This window comes from Lissotriton vulgaris, chromosome 1_1 (assembly GCF_964263255.1).
Source record: "Lissotriton vulgaris chromosome 1_1, aLisVul1.2, whole genome shotgun sequence".
In the NCBI taxonomy this organism is placed as follows: Eukaryota; Metazoa; Chordata; class Amphibia; order Caudata; family Salamandridae; genus Lissotriton; species Lissotriton vulgaris.
The window spans coordinates 1,184,407,109-1,184,430,420 of NC_141685.1; the positions used below are offsets into that span (position 1 = coordinate 1,184,407,109).

Sequence of the window (23,312 nt, forward strand, 5' to 3'; positions counted from 1 at the left end):
ACAGATCAGTAGTAAAAGGCCTCAACCACCATGCTTGGGCACAGGAGCTCCTGCTTGCCCCATGGCCCCCTGAAAGGGGTTCTGACAAAGTATAACATTATTCACATTTTATTTTATACTTTCTAAATGCATCTTTCACTCAGACAACATATCAGTAAGTTTCACATTATTACCTTCACAGATAAGTTGAGCATTCCTCTTGTTAGCAGCAAGGTTAATGCAGAAGGATATTAGTTCCAGGTCAATGCGCTCATCAGCATACTCAAACATCATTCTCATTAACTGTTAAAACAAAAGAATCAACAAATATTATAAAGGTTTAACTGGATAAAAGCTTATGCATCATAAACTTATAATTAAAGGCAAAATATTCAAACTATAAATACGTAAGTAAAATGTACAATACTGTTGCTCTATACAAGCGTTCATTAGCACCATAGGTCGAAATGTAAGATTAGATGGGCTTAGGAAGTGGGCACTGATTTATTTTATTTGCCCACAAGTAAAGCCTTCATTGTCTGGCAGGTACCAAGGTTTAAGACGGTAGAGAAAATGCTCCTCTCGTCCCACTTTCTGTTCTCTCAGCACTGGCACTGGTTCTGTGCTCTGCAGATTACGGGGGGGGGGGGGGGGGGGGGTGACAGTGACAACACGCATTAAGTATCATTGGTCCTTGCGGAGGGTGCTGCTGGGAGAAAATTCATAAACTGCCAATTATCGGTGCGAGATAAAATGACAACATGAGGGCAAAGGGAGTTCCTGGGTAAAGAGGGTGGTGTCCAAAATCTTGAGCATGATGAGCATTAAAGTGGAGAGCTTACTCTGGCAGCTGGACAACATTTACAGCATTTTTAGATAATAGTTGTGGTTCAAGGGTTGGCAAACAAGGGGGCTGGAAGGGAGCATCATAACCAAAGCTTTGGGCAAGGTTAGCGAAAGCAGGTCACAAACAAAAGGAGAGAGGCGGCACTGAACAACTTTATCAGTGCGCACCGGCAGGTTGTCAAACTAAGGAAGGAAAGTCTTGTGAAAATTTAATTTTTGCCAATAGTCAAATTGCCTGCCCTTTTATCGAATACAATCACTGTTTCATCACTGTTTGCCTCCACATGCTTGGGTAGACAATAACTTTTCCCTGCTGCCTTTTTGCATAATTTATGCAGCATTCTAAGCCTGAAAAGGTATTGTTTTGATATATATATATATATATATATACACACACACACACACACACACAACACCACAATCGTGGCTCACCACATCAGATGACAAAACCAAACCGGTACAGACCAACACCAGGTGTAGTTTAAAAAATGCAGTGCTTTAATTCAGAATCAAAGGAGCCACAGCAACCCGTCTACTTCCGCCAAGTGCATAGCACGACGCATTTTGATCGCTCAAAACGCGGTCTTGATCACATGACGCGCTGCTGAAATTGTTCAGTGTAAATAGTGACAATCATGACAATGGGTCCACCAACGGAGACAAGGGAGGAAGGTGTCGCCTGCCACAGGATAATAGTGGTACAAAAGGGGGTGGTGATAGACGGAGCATCTGAATCAACCAAACAATCACACCCAGTCAAAAGATCTGGGTTTAATCCATCACCGTTCTTTAGCCCACTCTGCCACCCTAGTTCAGACATGGCTATATGCAAATCAGTCTGACCCTGTGCCTCATGGGAACAGTCCAGCCCGAACTGCCAAGCCAAGTCTTCCCTGGACCGGAAACAAGCTTCCGAGAACCGGTTTCTGGCATTCCAGCCGTCTTCAGCCCGGCTTGCTTCAATCCAGGGGCAAAGTGAGCAAGGGACTCACATCTGAGCATACCCTGCCACACCTATGGCGGCCATAAGCGGTACAAAAGGGGGTGGTGATGGACGGAGCATCTGAATCAATCAAACACTCACACCCAGTCAAAAGATCTGGGTTCTCACTTTTTCGGAGCTGCTGCACATGAGAAGTGTATATTTTTGGATCCAGGTTATATCTGTTTGATTTCCCCCTATTACCTGGTCCTCCCCACCCTAGTGCTCCTTTTTAGATATTCAAGACTCAAGTGCCCTGAGGAAGGTGATGGCTACTTGCTAGCCCAGCACCGAAACGCGGGTCGGCACCGTGCAAGACAGAAACCACTGGGCAACAAACTATTGAGAGCACTCATTACACGTACCATTGCCCTGTATACTTTTTGGGGTTCTGCCTCTTTTTTATATGGCTTGTCTTCTGTATTTTGTTTGGTCCATTTGATGTGTGCGAGAATGTGGAGTGCATGAATGGTAAGACTGTTTGATATATATATGTTTATGTTTTTGCATTTTAGGTCTATTACATTCTGTTGAGCTCTTTTGTGGGGATATAAGAGAACGCACCTATTAATCTAATTATCCCCATCAGCCCAGATTTTTCTTTTGTATATGTTTAGTATATAAGTCCACATCAACTGAAGCACTCCAATTACAACAGCTTCAAATAGCTCCAATAATTTGTTGAAGAAACAAATAATTATTCAAGAATTTCCCAAGATTCGTCTTCTTTTATTTCTTTTCCAATCTCAAACCAACGCGTCATGCAAAAGCAAAAGGTGAACAGCTTAATTGTGAGATTGCTTAGCAATTCTACTTATAGCCCAGAGCTTAAATTCCTATATTTCGTATTTTTTACCTTGTCTTCATATATTTCTGGCCTAAAGGGAGAAACATTTCCTTACTTTTAAGTTTCAGCATGAGGCAAAGAATTCTGATCACGTTTACGTGATTTTCCTGAATTTCAGTTCCCTTATCACTGAAGTTTTCCTACCTTATATCCTGGGGAGGTTGCTCTTTAAACTATTTGCTGCTAAGCTCAGGTTGGAGTATGATTACGCAGGGAGAGGTTGGGTGTTTTTTCTCCCATATTGTGAGCACCCAGAGAGAATACGTTGAGTAGAAGTATAATTGTGTATTGCTTCTTGAGTGCTTTTCATAACTCCTAGAACACCCAAAGTTCATATGTTTAGTATATATATGTTTTGTGTATATTGTCTTCTCATTTGCTCCACGATGTATCATTTGAATATATAATAATACATTTGTTCGTTACCTTCAAATAAACACGTTTTTGTACTGTATCTTTGTTTAAACTGAACTTGTTATACACTCCCTGGATTTCAGTCAAATCAAATCAAATCAAAGATAGCTTTATTCGGTATTTAGCAAACACCATAAAAGCAGACAATACAAAATACAGTCAAAAACACGACATTAGAAACTTGGGTATTAAAAAGAAATCACTACAACAAATACACTTCGTTACACTTGTCAATCAATTAATCTAGTCTTAAAAGCCATAAAATCTTTTCATAAAATACGTTTGGTACAAAAATGAATTCATTGGGTTGGTAAAACGTTTGAGGTAAATATAACATATTTATGTATTATATGGTGTTATTAGGCACAGAATAATACTCATGCAAACCCTCAGCTTTCTAATCGCTTCTCATGGTTCCTCTACATTTTATAATAAACGACAAAAATTTTATCACCACTACAATAGTAAGCTCATCTTGGAGCAAATACAATCTATGGAGGGCAGTTTTACAACTTCTCAAACCCCACAGCTTTAATAATGGTAGCAGGTGTTTTTTCCTCCCCCACTGATAATACTGGCAGAAAAGGATACAATGTATATTAGACTGGGTGGCTACTCCATCACACGGGCATTTTATCAATTTCCCAGACCAGTCATTTGGAACAGGGAACGTTATTAGCCTGAAAAAAGAATCCGTCCTCAATCGTGCTAAAAGCATTCTGTGATAACATGAAAAATTTGGCGCCAGATAAGGATGAAGGCCACGATCATGGAGGATCTGGCGATGGGCTACGATGGTAGACTTATTCCCATCTAGATAATATCTCCTCTCCTCCAAAAGACCAAGGCAAGTCTCTTTTAATACTTTTTTTGACATTTGGGCACATGAGGTTGGGTTTGAAAAGAATTCTGGTTGGCCGATGGAATTCAAAATTGTTTTAACATAGGCCAGCCATGGCTGCTTAGCGCCTTTAGCTTGCTGCAGGCAATCATAAATTACTTCCCTATTGAATGTTGTGTCCTCGCATGTCCAAATCTTGTACCACAGCATGACTGGCGCTATCTTTATCAGATCACTAATATGGGATCTGTCAAGTTCATTGTGGCATATGGTAGTAGATGTGGAACGCGGGACTCCTAAAAGATACCTCAGGAAAGCATTTTCCGCCCTTTGAATTTGAGAGCTATCTGCAAGTCCCCAGATCCCCGCCCCATAGACAGCTGTAGACACACATTTTGCTGCATAAATCTTAAGTAGTGTGTCTACCGGTTTCCCGCCGAGTTTTTTAGCAAATTGCTTGACCGCCCCTATTGAGCGGGCAAAGGCCAAGTTCCGGGAGGTAATCGCTGTGGACCATGTCCCCCTATTGTTAAAAATAATACCCAAATAAGAAAAAGTTTTAGACATTGCTATCTTTGAATCATTAACAAAGGTTTTGCAATCAGGAACTTTTTTACTGGTGGTACATGACATCGTGAAAGTTTTCCCCACGTTTATTTTTAGGCCTCTAGAGCTCATGAAGGTTGCAAAGCCCATTAGTGCCTTTTGGAGTCCCCGCTGTGTGCGGGCCATGATCACCGCATCATCGGCGTATAACAATAGTGGGACTGCGAGACCATTTATCTTGGGGTAGTCCACCTCCAGATCACTCAAAAAAGCTGCTACCTCGTTAATGTACAGGTTGAATAGAAATGGCGCAAGTATGCAGCCTTGGCGAACACCCTTTGCTATGGGAAATTTTCTAGTTTGCTCGCCATTTTTGCCAAATCTCACCGTGGCGCCTGCATCTCTATACAACTCCTGGATAAAACTTAAAATATTTTTATCTATCCCCATTGTGGTCAAGGTTTAACGTCGAAGTTAAATCAACGAATGTTAGGAACAGATTCCCTTTTTTTGTTTCAATATATTTATTCATTATGAGGGACAGGTTTAGACCCTGCTCTATGGTTCCCAAACCCGACTTAAAACCATATTGGAATTTTGAGAGTATCCCATTACTCTTGGACCAGGTTTGTAATTTGGTTAGCAACACCCTGCCTGCTACTTTCATTAGGTTATCTAACAAGGAGATGGGGCGGTAACATTTTGGGTCTGGTCTGTCCCCTTTTTTAAATATTGGGATAACTATTGCTTCATTCCATGTATTGGGAAAACCTAGTTTGGTGTAAGCATTCAATACATTTGCTAATAAGGGGGCCCAAAGGTCTACGTTCCCTTTAAACAAATCAATGGGGACTCCATCAGGTCCAGGGGCCTTTAAACTCGCACTCTGGCAAATCGCTTGTTCCACGTCTACAGGGGTAAATATTACTTTTAGTGGGAAATTTCCCTGAAACGGTAGAAGAACCCTTTGCCCCGCATCCATCTCAACTTGTGGGATCGAAGCAAGTGATTCTTTCCTATAGAGGGAGGTAAAATAATTAACCCAAACATCTTCTGATATGCCTATTTCCAGGGAGTCTACCTTCCTATCCAGAAAGAAGGGGGCATTAATTTCTTTCCAGAACGATGTATTGTCCCTTAGAGCGCTTGTCTTTATCAGGGCTTCCCAAGCTGCGTTTTTGAGTTCTTTCTTTCTGGTTAGAAGGGTCTGCTTATAAGCTTGTCTAGCCTCCTTAACTCGGCCGCTATCCCTAGGGACGATCTTTAAGGCCTGTAATAGGGCTTTGTGTGCTTTTGTACAGGCTCGATTGAACCAGCCATGTAATCTCGTGTCTTCCCCTAACTTTAATTTTTTAGTTAACTTGGCATTTATTGTGGCTTTGATCCCTTCATACGCCTGTATTATTAGCTCGGGGTTGGTACTTGGTTCCAAACAGGTGGCAAATTGTCTAGATTCTTTCTGCACCAGGTCTTTCAGAAAGTTTGTGGGTTCAATTTTTGCCCATTTAATGGCGTAGCCATTTTTTCTGGCCAGCGCCACTGAACGACCATGAAGTATATTCATAGTAATTATTTTTTGGGTCCCCGATTTCCCTAGACTAATGGAAGTGCTGATAGGAAAATGGTCGCTTATTGCTAGATCCTCCGTATCAAAACCCCCCACCCAGCCTTGATTCCTGTTAGAGACTAAAATAAAGTCAATTACAGTGCCTGCCCCATGGCCAAAAAAAGTTGTCTCGAACGCTACGGGTGGCTGACAAAGTTCATTTGCGAAGGCCAAATCCCACTCATGCATGAGTTGATTTAACAGATTGCCCCCTATGGAGTGTTCAAAGTGTGTAGTAGGATCCCCTTGTAAGTCAAAAATGCCACAGTTTTTTGTTTGACTATAGGGGCATAAGTGACAATTAAAATCCCCTGCTATAAGTAAGCAGTCTGCCGCCTGCCCACCTCTCTTTAGCAGTGAGTCCAACTCCGCTTTTAAGGTTTTAACCTCAACTTTTGGTGCGTTGTTATAAAGGTTGATCAGGAAAAAGGAGCGCCCATTTGATTTAATAAACAGGCCTTGTAATAAGCTCCCTGCGCCTGCTTTTGTTTTGGACCGCTTGCCTCATGCATACTCTGTTCTATATTACAGAGGTTAGAGGTGAAAATACACAGTCCCCCTGAGCCTCTGCCTCGGTTGCCCTGAATCGAGGGAACATAAAAAGTGCTAAAACCCTCGATATGGGTCTCATCTAAGTCCCAGCACTCCTGTAGGCAGATTATGTCCTGCCTTTCCATAAAAGTTAGGAATAACTGGTCCCGCACTTTTTTAGCCAGCCCAGCAATATTCCATGATGTTATTTTTAACGAACATTTCCCCTCATTGGGTGCACTGGATTCTTCCTGACTAGTTTGTGGGACATTACCCACGGGCAGGGCTCCAATCTCATTGTGAATTTGAATCTTAATTTTATCTACTGTGCTCAGATGTGAATGCATGCTGGTGGTTTCGGTTGTGGACTCAAGTCCACTCTCCTTCAATGGCTTACTAGGTTTTTCTGTTAGACACTGGCCTGACAGATTTCCACCACTCGTGTCATGATCTGATGTAGTCTCTATCATCACGGGATTAGTGTTTTCTACCTGGGGAGAGACATCATGGATCTTAAATTGGGGGGCTAAGATTTCTGATACCCCTGTAGTGACCTTTATTGGTCAATCGACCATGTCTAAGCAGTCGTATCTGTTCCTTGTAGGAACCCCCCCCCAATAATAAGGATTTGGGTTACCTCTGCTATGGTACCAGGGGCGAGAATCCCAGCCTCTGTTCCAGTGATTATTGCTGTTCCTGTTTCTACTTCTATTGGTGTACCCCACCTGCGTCCAAGGCCAGTCTTGGACTTCATCCCAACCAGTTGTATTACCATAATTGGGAATATTTAACGGTGGATAGAAGAAGGAAAGACGCTGTACGTCAACCCCCCCCCTTTTTTCGAGCACTGGCCAAGAAGAAATATAGTCAACCATGGCAGGATCGTCACAATTGACTATAACACAGTCACCCTGTAAGCTTTTTTTCGTGTCCCCAATCCAAAACACTCTAACTGAATTTATTCTGCTATGATGCGATGGCTGTATGGGTCTGTTTTGACTTAACCATTGCAGAACTTTGTTCCTTAGTGACCACGGGGGCTCATCCGAGCCATCCGGCAGTTCTGACACCCCTGTTAGGACGACAGTGTACGGGGTAGCCTCAGGTGGCAGATGGAACGGCCGCCTGAACCTAGTGCCCGTCCTCTGTTTTCCCTGAGATTGGAGAGACTGGGTTTTTTGTGATTTGTGTGAAGTCTCCTTTAAATTAGCTAGCTGAGTATTTAAAGCCACAAGGGCTGGGGTGGGTTGCGCATTATCGCTGGTGATATCGGATTGGCCCTTCCCCTCTACAATTAGGAATTCCGATACGGCAGCTTTCAATTTTGACAGCTGGATTTCCACTACATTAGATCAAGCTCTTCCGAAGGGCTATCGGCAAGTGATAAAAAGATCTAAAGTTGCACCTTGGTATTCCCCTTCCCTTAGGACTCTGAAACAAGCTTGCCGCAAAGCGGAGAGAGCCTGGAGGAAAGACCGCTCCCAATCGAAGAAATTGGAGTATAGAGTGGCAATTAGGCAATACAAAAATGAAATAAAACGTGCTCAAGCCAAGTTCTATGAAACCAAAATCAACATGGCAGCTAACTCCCCTAGGGAAATTTTTAAAATTGCCAAATCTTTAATTTCCCCTCCTTCAGAGATCTTGCCATCAGAGGGTGCACAGGTTCGCTGTGAGAATCTGGCCACTTTCTTCTCTCAGAAAATTCAGGCCATCTATTCCCAACTCTCGAATGGTAGTGAAGATATGGCTTCCTCCATCACCTTGGACTCTGATCCACCTGTATCCTGTTCTTTAGTCTCTTTTCCACTTCTGGATCCCAGCACTCTAGACATCCTGGCCTATAAAGTTACCTCAGGATCTCCAAATGATCCAGCTCCCCCACAGACCTTAGTAAAAGTTATCGATACCATTCGCCCGTTTATTCTGGAGACTCTTAACACCTCCATTACCTCCAACTCTGTCCCAGCCACATGGAAGTGCGCGATGGTAAGGGCATTGCTGAAAAAGCCGAATTTGGACCAGAACAATCTGTCCAACTTCCGCCCCATCTCGCTGCTCCCATGGATGAGCAAATTGTTGGAGAGACATATTAATAAAATCTTAGGGGACTACCTAGAGTCCAACAATCTTCTACAGGTCTCCCAGACGGGGTTTCGTCCCCAGCATGGCACCGAAACTGCCCTTCTGGCAGTAACAGAGGCAGCCAGAGCTATAATGGACCAGGGAGGTAAAACAGCCATTATACTTCTTGACCTCAGTGCCGCGTTCGACACTGTTAACCATGCCACACTTTTACATCGTTTGAAGGGCATGGGAGTGTCGGGCGCGGCCTTGACTTGGCTGACCTCCTTCCTGGAGGAACGCTTTTTTCAGGTGTTTGAGGGAGAGGTGGCATCATCAAAACATCCGCTTAGCTGTGGGGTTCCACAGGGCTCCTCCCTGAGCCCCACACTTTTTAATGTCTATATGCAGCCTCTAGAGAAGATAGTTCTCCCTTTTGGTGTGCGAATTGTCACCTACGCAGACGATACCCAACTTGTGGTCTCTCTGGACCACAAGGAGGGTTCGTCTAACACCTTGGGTCCTTGTCTAGAGGCTGTTGCTAAGTGGATGCAACTCTCCCACCTCAAACTCAATGGGGAGAAGACTGAGATCATGTTACTAGGTAACCCCTCCCCAACCTCCTTAGTCTCTGGCTGGCCTACATGCCTCGGTGTCCCCCCCCCTTCTAAGGACCAAATAAAGAGCCTAGGAATCTGGCTTGATAGAGCGCTGGATTTCTCAGTCCAAGCTACCAAAACGGCTTCCATTTGTGTGGGACTAATGAAAATGCTCCGTAAAGTGCTCCCCCTACTTCCATTTCAGGCGAGAAGGGTCATGGTCCAGGCCCTGATACTCTCTCGCCTGGACTATGGAAACGCTCTATATCTAGGAGCCCCGGCAGCAGTGACTAAAAAACTCCAAGTCACCCAAAACTGTGCTGCCCGTCTATTGTTTAACATCCCCCGCTGGCAATCAGCAAGGAATGCCTTAAAAGAACTTCATTGGCTTCCAGTGGCTGCCAGAACACAGTTTAAGGCCATGTGCATTTTGCACAAATCTTTCCATCGAACTGGCCCGGCAGTTCTGTACCCCCTAGTGTTACCTTACTTACCATCCAGAGCTCTTCGTTCGGCCTCATTGCATCTTGCTACCATGTCAAAAATCAAGAAAGCCCGTTGGGGCGGCCGCTCTTTCTCTCATACAGCGGCGAAACTCTGGAACTCCCTGCCTCTAACCCTTAGACAAAACAACAACCGAATGTCATTTAGGAGAGATTTAAAAACCCACCTGTTTTCAAAAGCGTACTAATTCACCCAGTAGCCCGATACAATAATCAGTCTAAAGCGCTGCGAGGCCTCCGGGTGGTTATGCGCTATATAAATGGAATTTTTCATTTCAATTTTTCATTTCGTTTAGGGGTATTTTGTGGGTTTGGTTTGACGCTTTTAGTAGACTGGGTGTTTACTTCTTTATCTTGTACACGGGGCTTTGGACACGCAGCTGGTAAGGTAAGTGATTGAGCCGGTTTAGCCGGTTTACTTGGCTCTTTGGTTTTCCCCTCCCCCGTATCTAGGGTGCTCAGTGACTTCTGAGTGAATGCAGGAGTATTTAATTTAGCAAGTTGTTTTTCAATTATCCTTATACTTTTTTCCAAGGGTTTCAGATGGTATTTTAACAATTCCCCCATGCTATTTGTAAGAAAGTCATGTAGTGTCACACATGTGGTGCATGGTTTGTGTATACCACCTACAGCACCTAGTGCATCTAGGTTCCCCAGTGGCGCAATGTTCTGTGGGGGCATGTTAGGGACCACTCTATTGGTGGATGGGGGGGTTTGCAATACTACAATATTGTTATTATTCTTATTCAGGTTGCAAGGATTCACGCAGTTAGGAGGAGCCGATGTGCTCTCCTGTATAATCAACCCCTTGCTTAACCTCTTGGATATGGCACCCTCCCTTTCCCCCGTGGAGTTAGGTTCTAATGCCATGTCTTGATTGTGTAGGAGTTGTAAGTCCGGTGTTTTTTCCAAGTCCTCCACAGAATCAGATCCTAGTGACAATTGTGTTGCTGACAGGTCCACAGTATTTGGAACTGTGTGAACTAGTGCACTTGCTTGATTCAACAAGGGAGTGATCGGACCCTTGTGAATTGGAGTTTGTGCTAGAGCCAAGGGGCCCATTGACGATCTTTTTCTAGCAATCTCCAGTTCATGTGACACCCGTCGATCTATCAATTGGATGGTATTATCGATAACTGCATTGGCCTTGTTTAAAAATAAGTCAATGGGTCCAGTTATGTCAGTAGTTTTATCTGTCTTTTTACTTCTAGTGGCTCTACTCATGATCGGACGCTATGCGTCTCAGACTACACAAAGATGATAGGGCAAAAACAGACTGGTCTCTCTGTTGACTAGGATATGGGTGTAAGTCCCCGCAGTTTTTTTCAGAACAGGTCTAAGAATGAGTAGAAAAGAAAACACAAATACCGTGGCCCAGTCCAGTCCTGCACAGTCTGTAACGGGCTGAAACGGGCCCGCCCTTGGCCCGGGCTTCTCCTCGCGCGCGTCCCGCGTTGCGTGTAATGCGGTTCAATTTGAGGGGAGGTTTAAGGGGCGTTACCGCCGGGGGAAGAGGCACCAGGTGGAAGAAGCAAAGGCTTCTGGTCCTCGCAGTCCCCCGGTGCAGGCAGCCAATGGAAATGGGCTCAAGCGCTCGCTGGGAGCTGGTAGGCACTCCGTCGACCACGGAAGAGCTCCCACCAGCGGCGCGACCTCCGAGGAGTCTGGACACAGCTGAACAAGATTTGCACAGAAGTCGCCCTTCGTTCGGCAGCAGCAGGGAGATCCGTCAGGTATGTGAGCGGCACCCGCGAAGCGGGTGTCGCGAAAAGTAAATAGGCAGCAGCAGGTGGAGGGCGTTACCGCCGGGGGAAGAGGCACCAGGTGGAAGAAGCAAAGGCTTCTGGTCCTCGCAGTCCCCCGGTGCAGGCAGCCAATGGAAATGGGGTCAAGCGCTCGCTGGGAGCTGGTAGGCACTCCGTCGACCACGGAAGAGCTCCCACCAGCGGCGCGACCTCCGAGGAGTCTGGACACAGCTGAACAAGATTTGCACAGAAGTCGCCCTTCGTTCGGCAGCAGCAGGGAGATCCGTCAGGTATGTGAGCGGCACCCGCGAAGCGGGTGTCGCGAAAAGTAAATAGGCAGCAGCAGGTGGAGGGCGTTACCGCCGGGGGAAGAGGCACCAGGTGGAAGAAGCAAAGGCTTCTGGTCCTCGCAGTCCCCCGGTGCAGGCAGCCAATGGAAATGGGGTCAAGCGCTTGCTGGGAGCTGGTAGTCACTCCGTCGACCACGGAAGAGCTCCCACCAGCGGCGCGACCTCCGAGGAGTCTGGACACAGCTGAACAAGATTTGCACAGAAGTCGCCCTTCGTTCGGCAGCAGCAGGGAGATCCGTCAGTCAAATCTCCCTTATGTTAGCAATTGGAGGCATAGTTACGCTCCCCTATTATCCTGTGGCAGGCGACACCTTCCTCCCTTGTCTCTGAGGGTGGACCCATTGTCATTGTTGTTCCAGAGAGTCCCTGCCGATATTTGTTTTTCTCTGGGTCCCTCTTTATTGGTCTTGTAAATAGTGACAATTAACACAACAGTGAATAATTAAGCAATAAAATGGTGATAAACATAAGCAACAGACATACTATTCAAAGCTAAATAAATAGTTTCAATGAATACAATGATTCATATAGCAAAAACGACAATGCTATTATGGGGAAAAAAATTAATCTAAAAGGACGCTATATATATATTTTTTTCACGAAAAAAAGGTTAAAGTGATGTTACATTTAGGTGAAAATGTCCTCTAAAATAATAAATAGCACACTCAAGCACTGGCAAAGCTAAAAGGTCTTGGCAGAAGAAAACGCCTTTCAAGGGCCCAGGACTGGATTGGCACCACTTGGCAGGACTGGACTCACAGATGGCAGGGTCAACGTGCCGTTGCAGGGTTAAAGGAAGTCTTTGATGGCCCTGAAACTTCAGAACAGGGCTCAAGCCTTTGGAGTCACTCTGGGTTTAAGTGATATGGATCCAGTACTTGTGCTCAGCAGGGCAGAGATCAGCAGGCAGCAAGGCAGTACAGCAAGGAAGAAAAATAGTTCTTCCAGAGCAGCAGTCAAGCAGAGTGGCAATCCTTGTAGCATGGCAGTCTTTACTCCCGGCAAAGTTCTTCATAGGTCCAGTAGTGTACTGTCTTGGTAGGGTCAGAGCCCCAGTATTTATACCCAAATGTGCCTTTGAAGTGGGGTTAGACTTCAAAGCAGGGCCTCCAAGTGCACTGGCCACCATTCATTCCCGCTCTGTCTGCCAGGGTATCGTTGGGGGTAATCAGCCCTTTAGGTGGGTAACAGGGCACTGCCTATTCGGTGTGTCAGCTCTCCATCTCTCTTACTATGGAGGAAGTGCTATCAGAAGGCAGAGGACTTTTCTGTCACACCCACCCTTCCTGTGTTTGTGGCTGACTAGACGCAATGCACAACGTGCAGCTGTCCCCCACCACAGAAGTGTGTTGGAGACAGCTGCAGGCACACAGAGCTGTGTTAACAGCAGAGAAATGTCCACTTTCTAAAAGTGCCATTTCTAAAATAGCAATGTTAAATTCAACTTTACCATTATCACTGCTATTCCAAAGATATGAAACATGATGGTTACTTATTTATAATCAGAAATTACAGCTTAAAAATATATTAAAGAATTCCCAATGCTAGCCAATGAGAGGAGTAGGCCTCATAGTAGTGAAATACAAATGTATCTGTTTGTCACTACCAGATCATATAAGATGTAAAAGGACATGTTCTACCTTTTACTTAAACAGCACCCTGCCCTTGGGGTTAAATAGGGACTTCCTTGGGGGTGACATACGTGTAATGAAAGGAGTGTTAAAGGCTTGGCAAAGGGTTTTAAATGCAAGTCGAAATGGCAGTAAACTGCACACACAGCCATTTCAATGGCATGCTTGAGGTTTGAAAGGCTACTGGAGTGGGGGCCACAACCAGGGCTGCAGGCCCACTAGTAGCATTTAGATTACAGCCCCTATGTATATAGAATACCACTTTACAAGGGACTTATAAGCAAACTAAATATGTTAATTAGGAATACACCTATGTCACCATGTTTAGGGAAGAAGCACATAAACTTTAACACTGGTTAGCAGTGTTAAGGTGCTAAACTTCCTAAGGCCAACAAAATGATACAGCAAAAAGAAGAGGTAAGCAGGCAAAACGTTTGGGGGAAGACCACCTTAAAATGACCGGTCTAACAGTTATCACCACGTGATATCGATGTGTTTTGATCGTGTTCAAATAATTGTTTACTGCACACTTCAGAAATAAAAAAAGTGCTTCATTTGTGCTAATTCTGATATATTCTGAACTATCAGCACACTTAATTTTGTTATGTGTGCCAGAAAAAAAATACATCCTACACCCGCTCCTCTTACATGGATACTCAGCAGGATTGTCACATAAATTCTCTCCTTTGAAAGTCAGAGAAAAAAGTGAACACCAAGCTCCCTCAAAAGAGAGCACTTGACATTTGACTTCTGTCTTTGAATGACAGCAAATTTGACAAGTTAAGAAAAAGATTTAAAGGACTGTTTACAGAAAGAGAGTTCACACGAGATTACATTAAACAGCGTTTTGGCAACAGGAGGGACGAACTCAGGCTGAACGGCCTAAAGCACATAAAGCCAGCACATAGAAGGCTAGAAAATGTACCTGTTATATTTAACTGAACTAACTATAACTCGGCCATGAACAGTGGTGTCATCAATAAGGTAATTTCAGATGTTGCATTGATGGGCATGTGTGTGTGTATACACATATATGCATACATATATGTATATGTATATATGTGTATGTGTATATATATGTATATATGTGTATGTGTATATATATATATATATATATATATATATATATATATATATATATATATATATATATATATATATATATATATTCAATGAAAAAACCATAGGTTTTAGGCCATATATAGTTAGGGATTAGCATTTACAAAACCTTAATTTACTCGCACAAAACCATAGAAATTTGCATATATAGTTAAATGCAATAACTATATATCACGCACCCGCAATCCACTGCTGATGATGTCACATATTACATCAATCATGACATGGTCAGTGACATCACTGATGACATCACTGATGACATCATCCAGTGACTGTATGTTTCTGTAAAGTTAAAATATGTCTTACATATTGAAGAATGAGTGGATGTATAAGTGTCTGGATGAAGGATTTAGTAGGTGCATGACTGACTGTATGAGAGAGTGATTAAATGTGTCTCACTGAGTGCATGGGTTAGTGACTAAACTGTCTTAATTTGTGCATCATTATATCTGTTGTTCTATGAACTGCTGCATGTGTTGAACAGTAGCTATATGAGTAACTATATAGGTTATTGATTGGTTGCCCAAGTATTTGTATGGGAGAGTAAGTGTGTGTGTGGGGGTGGCTGGGAGGTGTGTGACTCTGTGCATACATGTGTGAACAGTTGATTCACTAGATGTATGGGTTCAAAACTGCATGTGGAAACAGCTGTATGGATGGTTGACTGTGTACGAGTGTATTGATGAGTGAATGGATATCTCAGTGCTACATGTCAAAGTAAGTACATATGTAAAACACAGTACATGTGAGAGTTGACATATATAAATAACTGCGCATAAGAGCCAGTGAATGTGTGAGTGGCTGAATGGATCATTGTAATCTTGTATCAGGGATTGTATAAGAGAGTAAATATGTGTTAGTATATGTTTGAATAAGTAAGGTGTGTATAACTGTATAGTTGAGGAAATGGAGTGTGATTGATTCTTTGCATGACTGACTAGGTGTGTGAGTAACTCCATGGATGAGTGACAGTCTGTGAGTGTCTGTTTACACTGATTGTATCTAAGGTTATATTAGAGTCTGAAGAGGTTGATCGTATTATCACATGATTGATGTCATCAGTGATGTTGTCAGTGATGTCATTTGAGTTGTCATCAGTGATGTTATTTGAGTTGTCATCAGTGATGTCATTTGAGTTGTCATCAGTGATGTCATCAGTGATGTCACTGACCATGTCATGATTGATGTAATATGTGATCATCAGCAGTGGATTGCGGGTGCGCGATATATAGTTATTGCATCTAACAATATATGCGAATTTCTATGGTTTTGTGCGAGTAAATTAAGGTTTTGTAAATGCTAATCCCTAACTATATATGGCCTAAAACCTATGGTTTTTTCAGTGAATTTCAATGGTTTTTTAATAGCAAATATCTATAGCTGTAACATATATTCTTATTCTAATTCACAAATATATTTTATATATTTTTTTTTTTTAAGCAAAGGAGCCAGATGCATTTACAGTTTATCACTAACAATGTTCCAGGCTAATGTATTTTCACGGGAAATTAACAACTGTCCTGCAAGTAAAATATTCCTATTTCGTGAAAAAGGACGTTTCTTCGTCCCATGAGGGAGTCGTTGAGCAAAAGAGACTCGGCCTGCTGTCTTAGTCGCTGATAGGCCTGATTATCGGATTTTTATCGATCACTTTATGTTGCAACAGTGGAAAACAAAACAGCCCTTGCCCATTTATTTTTACAGCATTCCTGCGTATTATACCCTACCCCCAAACAGTATTTTGCCGGTTACCATAGTAGTAGTTTATGGAACACTTACGTCAGCACATAGGTTAAAATTTCTTCACAATATGTTACTAATGAGTGAGCTTCAGCATTATAGTTCAAATTATAAATATCATTTCTATTGATGACTGCTACCCCCACAAAAAAACAGACGTATGTACTTTTTTAATTAACTTTTATTAAAACAATAACTGGAACTATAACTAAAAGATAACACTACAATAAATAACTAGAACTATAAGTAACAAAACAATATAATAAACAGCATATAATATGGAGTCCAACATAAGTATTGTAGTTAATCTGCAAAACAAAAAGAAAAATTAGTGGTTAAAATTAGATTGAAGTGACTAAATGAGATCAAACATCACAAGTCAAAGTATGCCATCCTAATATCTAATTATCCATAGTTATACAGAGATCCGCCCTGTATCAGACTCATATTTACAAGTGTATATTGTAGATTATCTGCCACCGAAAACCTCTCAAGTACCTATATCCGTTACTTTTTAACTTCGTTGAGTAGTCATATTGTGAGTATTTACCTTAAAGTTGTAAATGTTTTATTGATTATTGCTATTTGAGATATTCCCTGTCTACAAACAGAGAAGAATAGGAATATTCTGTCTCCCTTTGCAGATAGTGAAGGATAGGTAATGCGGACTTTTGTCCCCAGTTGTAATCCGTCATGCCTGTTTTTCTCCCCACTGATTGATTGATTGGCTGGACATTTATTGTTCAAGGAATAGTTCTAACGAGGTATTCTCTGTTTGCAAATAACGTGGAATAGAAATATTCTGTCTAGTCTTTGCAAGTAGTGAAGGATGGGTAATGCGGACCTTTGTCCCCCGTTGTAATCTGTCATGCCCATCTACTCCCCACTGATTGAGAAACTAGTTCCACCCGGACCATTTATTAGAGGTACATCATCTGGCTCAACCGGAGAGTACCCCTAATAAACAAGACATATGTAAAATACTAAGTAAAAACTATATCCTGTTAAACAGAAACTTTACAATGAAACACACTTGAAAAAGAAGGGAAAGAAATCGAACAAAATCAGTAGGCCACTGATGAGTTTTTGACTTCGCTAGAAATAAGAAACATGGAAGTGGTGAGAGAAGCCAAGCTTGACGTTACGGCAGCCACGAGGTAGCTAACCTCCGCCACCCCCCCACTGCTCCAAGCATGTCTGTCCCACCGCCCGCCACACCCAATAACGGTAACATGAAATAGATACAAATCAGCAGATACCTACCCCCATTCCGGAAACTCCCGAAGTGCAACAGGTCCACGGTTACGCCCATCCGGAAGATGAGGTCTCGACACGTGCAGGGCGGGGCCCGACTAGCCGCCATCAGCCGGAGAAGTCGTGGGATGGTCGGCCTGGAATGTGCTGGTCTTCCCATTCTCTTCTGGCGCCCTGCAGGCCACGGGGGGGGGGGATGTCTTGCCTCTGCCTCCGACCCCCCCCCCCCCCTCTTATCGCCTGGTCCGGACATCACGGATATTAATGCCAGTTGTCGGCGTGGGGTGCGCTGGGAGGGAGAGGCGGCGCGAACGAGCCTCTCCCACCCCCCCAGGTGGGGGCCCCTCAGCTACACCCCCAACGCTCCACTCACCCAACAAAAGGGTCGTCACGTAAGGTGCACCAGGAGAGGAGCCGAGGCCGACGGGAACTCTAGCTGCGACAACACTGGAGAGGAATGTCTTGCAAATGCCACCGACCCTCCCCTCGTATCTCCTGGTCTGGCCCCGGCTTGGTATGAGCTCCCCGTTCGGTCCTGAAGCAGCGCCCTGCAGGCCACGGGGGGGGGGATGTCTTGCCTCTGCCTCCGACCCCCCCCCCCTCTTATCGTCTAGTCCGGACATCACGGATATCAACGCCAGGTGTCGGCGTGGGGTGCGCTGGGAGGGAGAGGCGGCGCCAACTAGCCTCTCCCACCCCCCCAGGTGGGGGCCCCTCAGCTGCACCCCCAACGCTCCACTCACCCAACAAAAGGGTTCGTCCACTCTTGCGATGCAGCGGCGCTGCACTCACGCGACAGTCTCGGTTACTTTTGCGGTACAACGACGCTTTTCAGTTCAGCCTGAAAATGAGTCTTGCGTCCAGAAACGTTCTCCTCAACTTTGAAGATTCTATAAGAGCCACGGGGGCCCCCGACCCCCGATGAGAAATGACTGCCATGATCACCCACGGAACGACCACGACGTAGCCGAGGGACGTCGGCGCGCTCATGCTGGCGCCGGCCTCAGTCTTCAAATGATCAAAATCCTGCAAGACTACCAACTTGATCAGTTCCGGTGAGACACCAGTATGACCCGGTAGGAGAGATTGTTTCCTCCCACCCCACATTCACTGATGGTTCATGTCACCAGTCCCCTCTGCTACCCTTCAACAAAAACTTTTGGACTACCGAAAGAGGTCACGGTCCAACCACGAGTTGGTGGAGACATTTTGACTATACTTGGACCTTCCTGACCTCACCCAAAATGGCGCCGGTACAAATGAAACTCTCAACTCCTTGTTGTGCCCCGATTGCTCAGCCTTGATATCATGAGATATGTATGCAGTTTTTACCACATGAATTGATATGGGATAAGACTGATTACACGTTCGAACAATGAATTGATATTAAGTTCTAATGTATCATTGATTACTGTATTTATTATTGAAAGTTGGAATTGTCGACACTAATGGTACTTGCTCACAATGAATTATCGATATGATTTTGTTGCACTTGTCGCACTTTTTACTATGAAATCAACGACCACTGACTCTGTTATGTTTTCCACAAATAACGCGTACATTGGTAAGTTTCGAAGAAATGGGCACTGTTTCCGATGTTTTTTTTTTTTTTTTTAAAGCAGGTGAAATGAAGCAGCTCAATTAGTTAAGGGTTAAAAAGTATAGTGCGCAGAAACATTGAAAATATGAATGGTCCAGGTTTGTTGTATGTGTTTTTCATTTTTGTACAGCATAAAGCAATCGATAAAGATCCTGGTATTTAGCCTCTACTTTATATGCTACCTATATCAGGGAAGTTGTTTTAAATGCCCCTAAGCCACCCCGAAGGAATGTCACCTGGCCCCCCTAGTACGAACGAAAACGACCCCGTACCACTGTAGGTTATCTCTCTTCCTCAAAAATGACAAAAATTACTTTCTAGGACGTTTTGGACATTGATGATTTTCATATGATCTATTTATTAAAGTAATACTCATCTCTCCGCATGAAATTAATTTTCCACATGCTACACAAGTCAATCTCATCTGCCCAAAGTTCTTTTGCAGATTTGGGACAGTTTCCCTTCCTCTGACTCACTTATTGCTAAGTCATTGATGGATGTTTTTGCCGGTCGGGGGTTATCCACCAAATCTCGAAGTTGTGCTTTAGAATAATTAGGAGGGTGCCACCTCTCCATGTGCCGATGCATGGTATGATTACCATAGCTATATTTTTTTCGGTCCCTCTCGAGAGTTTTTTTTTTTGCAGATGAAGCAGGTAATGAACCTGGCATTAACTTTCTTTTCATGAGAAGGAAAAGAAAAAAAATTGCCAGATAAAATTCACTTTCACATGGGACGTTCTTGGCATTTCTTTCAGAAACTTTTACATCACTGTGTCATTTCTTTGTCTATCCTGGTTAAAGCAATGTCATATAAATAGTTGTTTAAAAAGATTTTTTTAACGTGTTTACTTTGTTGGAGCGTTGTATATATTTATAAGTTATTAAAGTGTTATAATCCTACAACTTTGTTGGAGTGCTATATATTTTTAATGTGACACATAATTGTGAAGACTTTGATGTACAAAAAGGCATCCCTGGAATCTTCCGCTTCAGGCTCGGTCCCACACACCCTTACAGTGAGAATCCCCTCCCCAATCACAATACAGGATCGTTATCAGATAGTAGGAACGCGTGTGGTGTAACGGATCTCATGAGGTGGCGACCTTGATCTACTGTAACTCCTTTAAACAGGGGTGATTCTTTACAGTTGGGGCCATAAACTACATCCGCAGGGCTAGGTGATAGCCTGGGACCGGCCTGGACAATCAGAAACAGAGGAAGAGGACTGTCAGAGGGTGCGGTAGTGAATAGGGTGAAAGGGAGGTGTCGGGCGGGCACAGGGTGTGATACTCAGGGAAGAGCAGCGCAGATGGGGGGAAGTTTATGGCCCATGCATCAGAGAGAGAGCAGGGGTGACCAGTGTGTGGGGGAGATGCTTGCGAGGGTGGTGAGCCATGCTGAGGATCGGCGGCGTGCAGAGAGTGGGTCTGGTCAAGGCATCTAAAACGGCTGCCGTGCACCACAAAAGTGTGGCATTGGAAAAAAAGCAAGATGATGCAGACAATGTTTATCAATACTGATTAATTTATAACAATTATTTTTAACAATATATATACTCGCAGTGTCAAAATGGCGATCAACACTTCCTAATTTCCTTCGAATCGAACGTTAACAGAAGTCAAGCGGCAAAAAAAAAAAAAACGCTCACGCGCAACCGCTGGAAGACAAGTATCAACATATATGAGCCTCCTCAACCACCCTCAGAAAACATAGGGGGTCAGGATACGTTTCCCGTACCCCCTTATACCCAATACTCACATAGTTTTTCCTCCATCTAGTAATTTAATTAAATCGAAACACAAAATGGCGAATTCCCGTTTCGCTACCAGTTTGCGACCCGGTTCGCGACCTGGGAAGTGCTTCTACCGCGAAAAATTAAATTTTTTTTATTTTCCCCACGGGACCCTTTAATAACCCCAACATCATTCCAAGGGGGTCAAGAGAGGTCTACCTTGCCCCCTTTCATTAAATTCCCCCTTCGTTTTTCTCCTCCTCTTGTCTCTCGATCCTACCGAGAGACAAGATGGCGGCCGCACCGGACTGTTTAGAATGTTGACAGACACCGGAGAGCGAATCAGCTTCGCTTTGCAAAGCTCCGTTACGCGAAAAGTACGCGATCTAGTGCGCTATCCAGGACGCTGTCACATATATATCTGTTTTTTTAAACGTTAATTTCTCAAAATCCACTGGAGCACATATATTGAGACCCAGCAAAGGCACATCGGGCTAACAGTCCCTACAATTTTGCCAAGTTTCGTGCAAATCCATTCAGCCGTTCGAGCTAAAAGTGAGGCCAAAGGCCCTATGGAAAAATGGATGGGAAAAACGCGTTTTGGGACCCCCCTTTTTTCTCGGCCCCCCTTGACGGAACCCCCTCAAATTTTCAGGGGCTGTTTAGAAACAAAATGTGCCATTTTCCTGAAAATGTCAGCCGATTCCGTTCACAAACGCCAAAGTTATTAGACATAGAATTTTCAAAAGTTCCATAGAGAAAAAATCCTAACTATATATACCAGTAGGATATATATATATATATATATATATATATATATATATATATATATATATATATATATATATATATATATATATATATATATATATATATATATCACCTCCAATTTGGTTCTCAATTCAGGAATATGCTGCGCTCACGTAGGTGCATTATCCTGCGGTGAACCCACGCCGATTTACATTCACCAACTTCCCCCGGCAAGGGGAAAAACGGGTCGCACACCCAATTGCAGTGTTCAAATCCTCTTTATTTTTCTTAGTTACAGGGCTCGCAGCGCATTAGATCTACGCGTTTCGGTGTGTCACCACCTTGCTCACGATCAACGGGTTGCCCCACCCCTTGTGAATTGGAATGTTTTTTTTCCTCGTATTTCCTGTCACATGTCTACAAGGCTTATGGTCCTTGTAGTTCTTTATTATTGACAAAAGTAGAATGTTCGTGTAGATATAATGTTATTGACAACTTGGAGAGTTCTTTCTCTCTCACCATGTCATTTTATTAGCTGAGTTATTATATAGATTGTTCCCCCTTCCAATAGGCTTAGTCCATTGTCATTATTTATATAGATTTTTCTTATATGATATTTTTCTGATCATTGTATTAATTCATTGCAAGATCGTTTCATGTAAATATTTATAGGTGCACGTATAATTCCTCCGACTGATTTAACCCATTCGGATGCAGCGTTCTCAGGTTTAAAAATGAATCTTGATTCTGGTTGCCTCAGTTTCCTCTCGCGATCCCCACCGCGTTCTCCTTTTGGGATTGTCTGTATGCCATTAAATTTCATTTTTTGCCAATCTCCTTGATGGAATTGTTCCATGTGTTTGGCTATAGCATTAGATCGGTCCTTGTGTATTGTTGCCTGCATGTGTTGTAGGATTCTATTTTTTAATTCCACTGTTGTGCTTCCCACATACAACATTGGGCATGGACATTCCACTATATAGACTGTAAACGGAGTCTTGCAAGTGATACATTGTCTGATCTGCCACTTCTTTTTGTTTGCCAATGTTATTTCTTTCATTGGTTTGGCTATTTGGCACATTTTACATCCGTGGCATTTTACGAATCCTTTTGTTCTCAACCAATCATCTTGTCTATTTGGCACATTTTACATCCGTGGCATTTTACGAATCCTTTTGTTCTCAATGAATCATCTTGTCTATTTGGCACATTTCACATCCGTGGCATTTTACGAATCCTTTTGTTCTCAACCAATCATCTTGTCTCTTCTTTTGGAAGTGACTGTGAATTACGTGATCTTTCAGATTTCAAGCACGTCTGTATGTTATAATTGGATGGTTGCCCATGATTTCTTTAACCGTGTTATCCAATTGTAACAATTTCCAATTTTTTCTTAGGATTTTTCCAATTTGGGCACTTTCTTGAGAGAAGTCCCTGATCATACAAATTTTTCCTTTTTCTGTATCCTCATTTGGGTTTCTTCTTTTTAGACACTCCTCCCGTGTCTTGTTCATCGCTCTTATGAGGCTTTTTCTTACCACCTTTACTGGATATTTTCTCTTCACAAATCTTTCCATAGTTTTTTTGCTGTTTTTTTCCCCATTGTTCTTGATCACTGCAAATTCGGCGG

General features: G+C 43.3%; 1 protein-coding gene across 1 annotated transcript in view; it reads right to left on the reverse strand.

Moving 5' to 3' along the window:
- Positions 1-23,312, reverse strand: part of KIFAP3 (kinesin associated protein 3) — a 1,607,567-nt gene that overhangs the window by 667,818 nt on the left and 916,437 nt on the right. Inside the window, exon 12 of the mRNA XM_086964434.1 lies at positions 174-282. Within this exon, the coding sequence (XP_086820560.1) occupies positions 174-282 (109 nt within the window). The remainder of the gene's footprint in view (positions 1-173; positions 283-23,312) is intronic.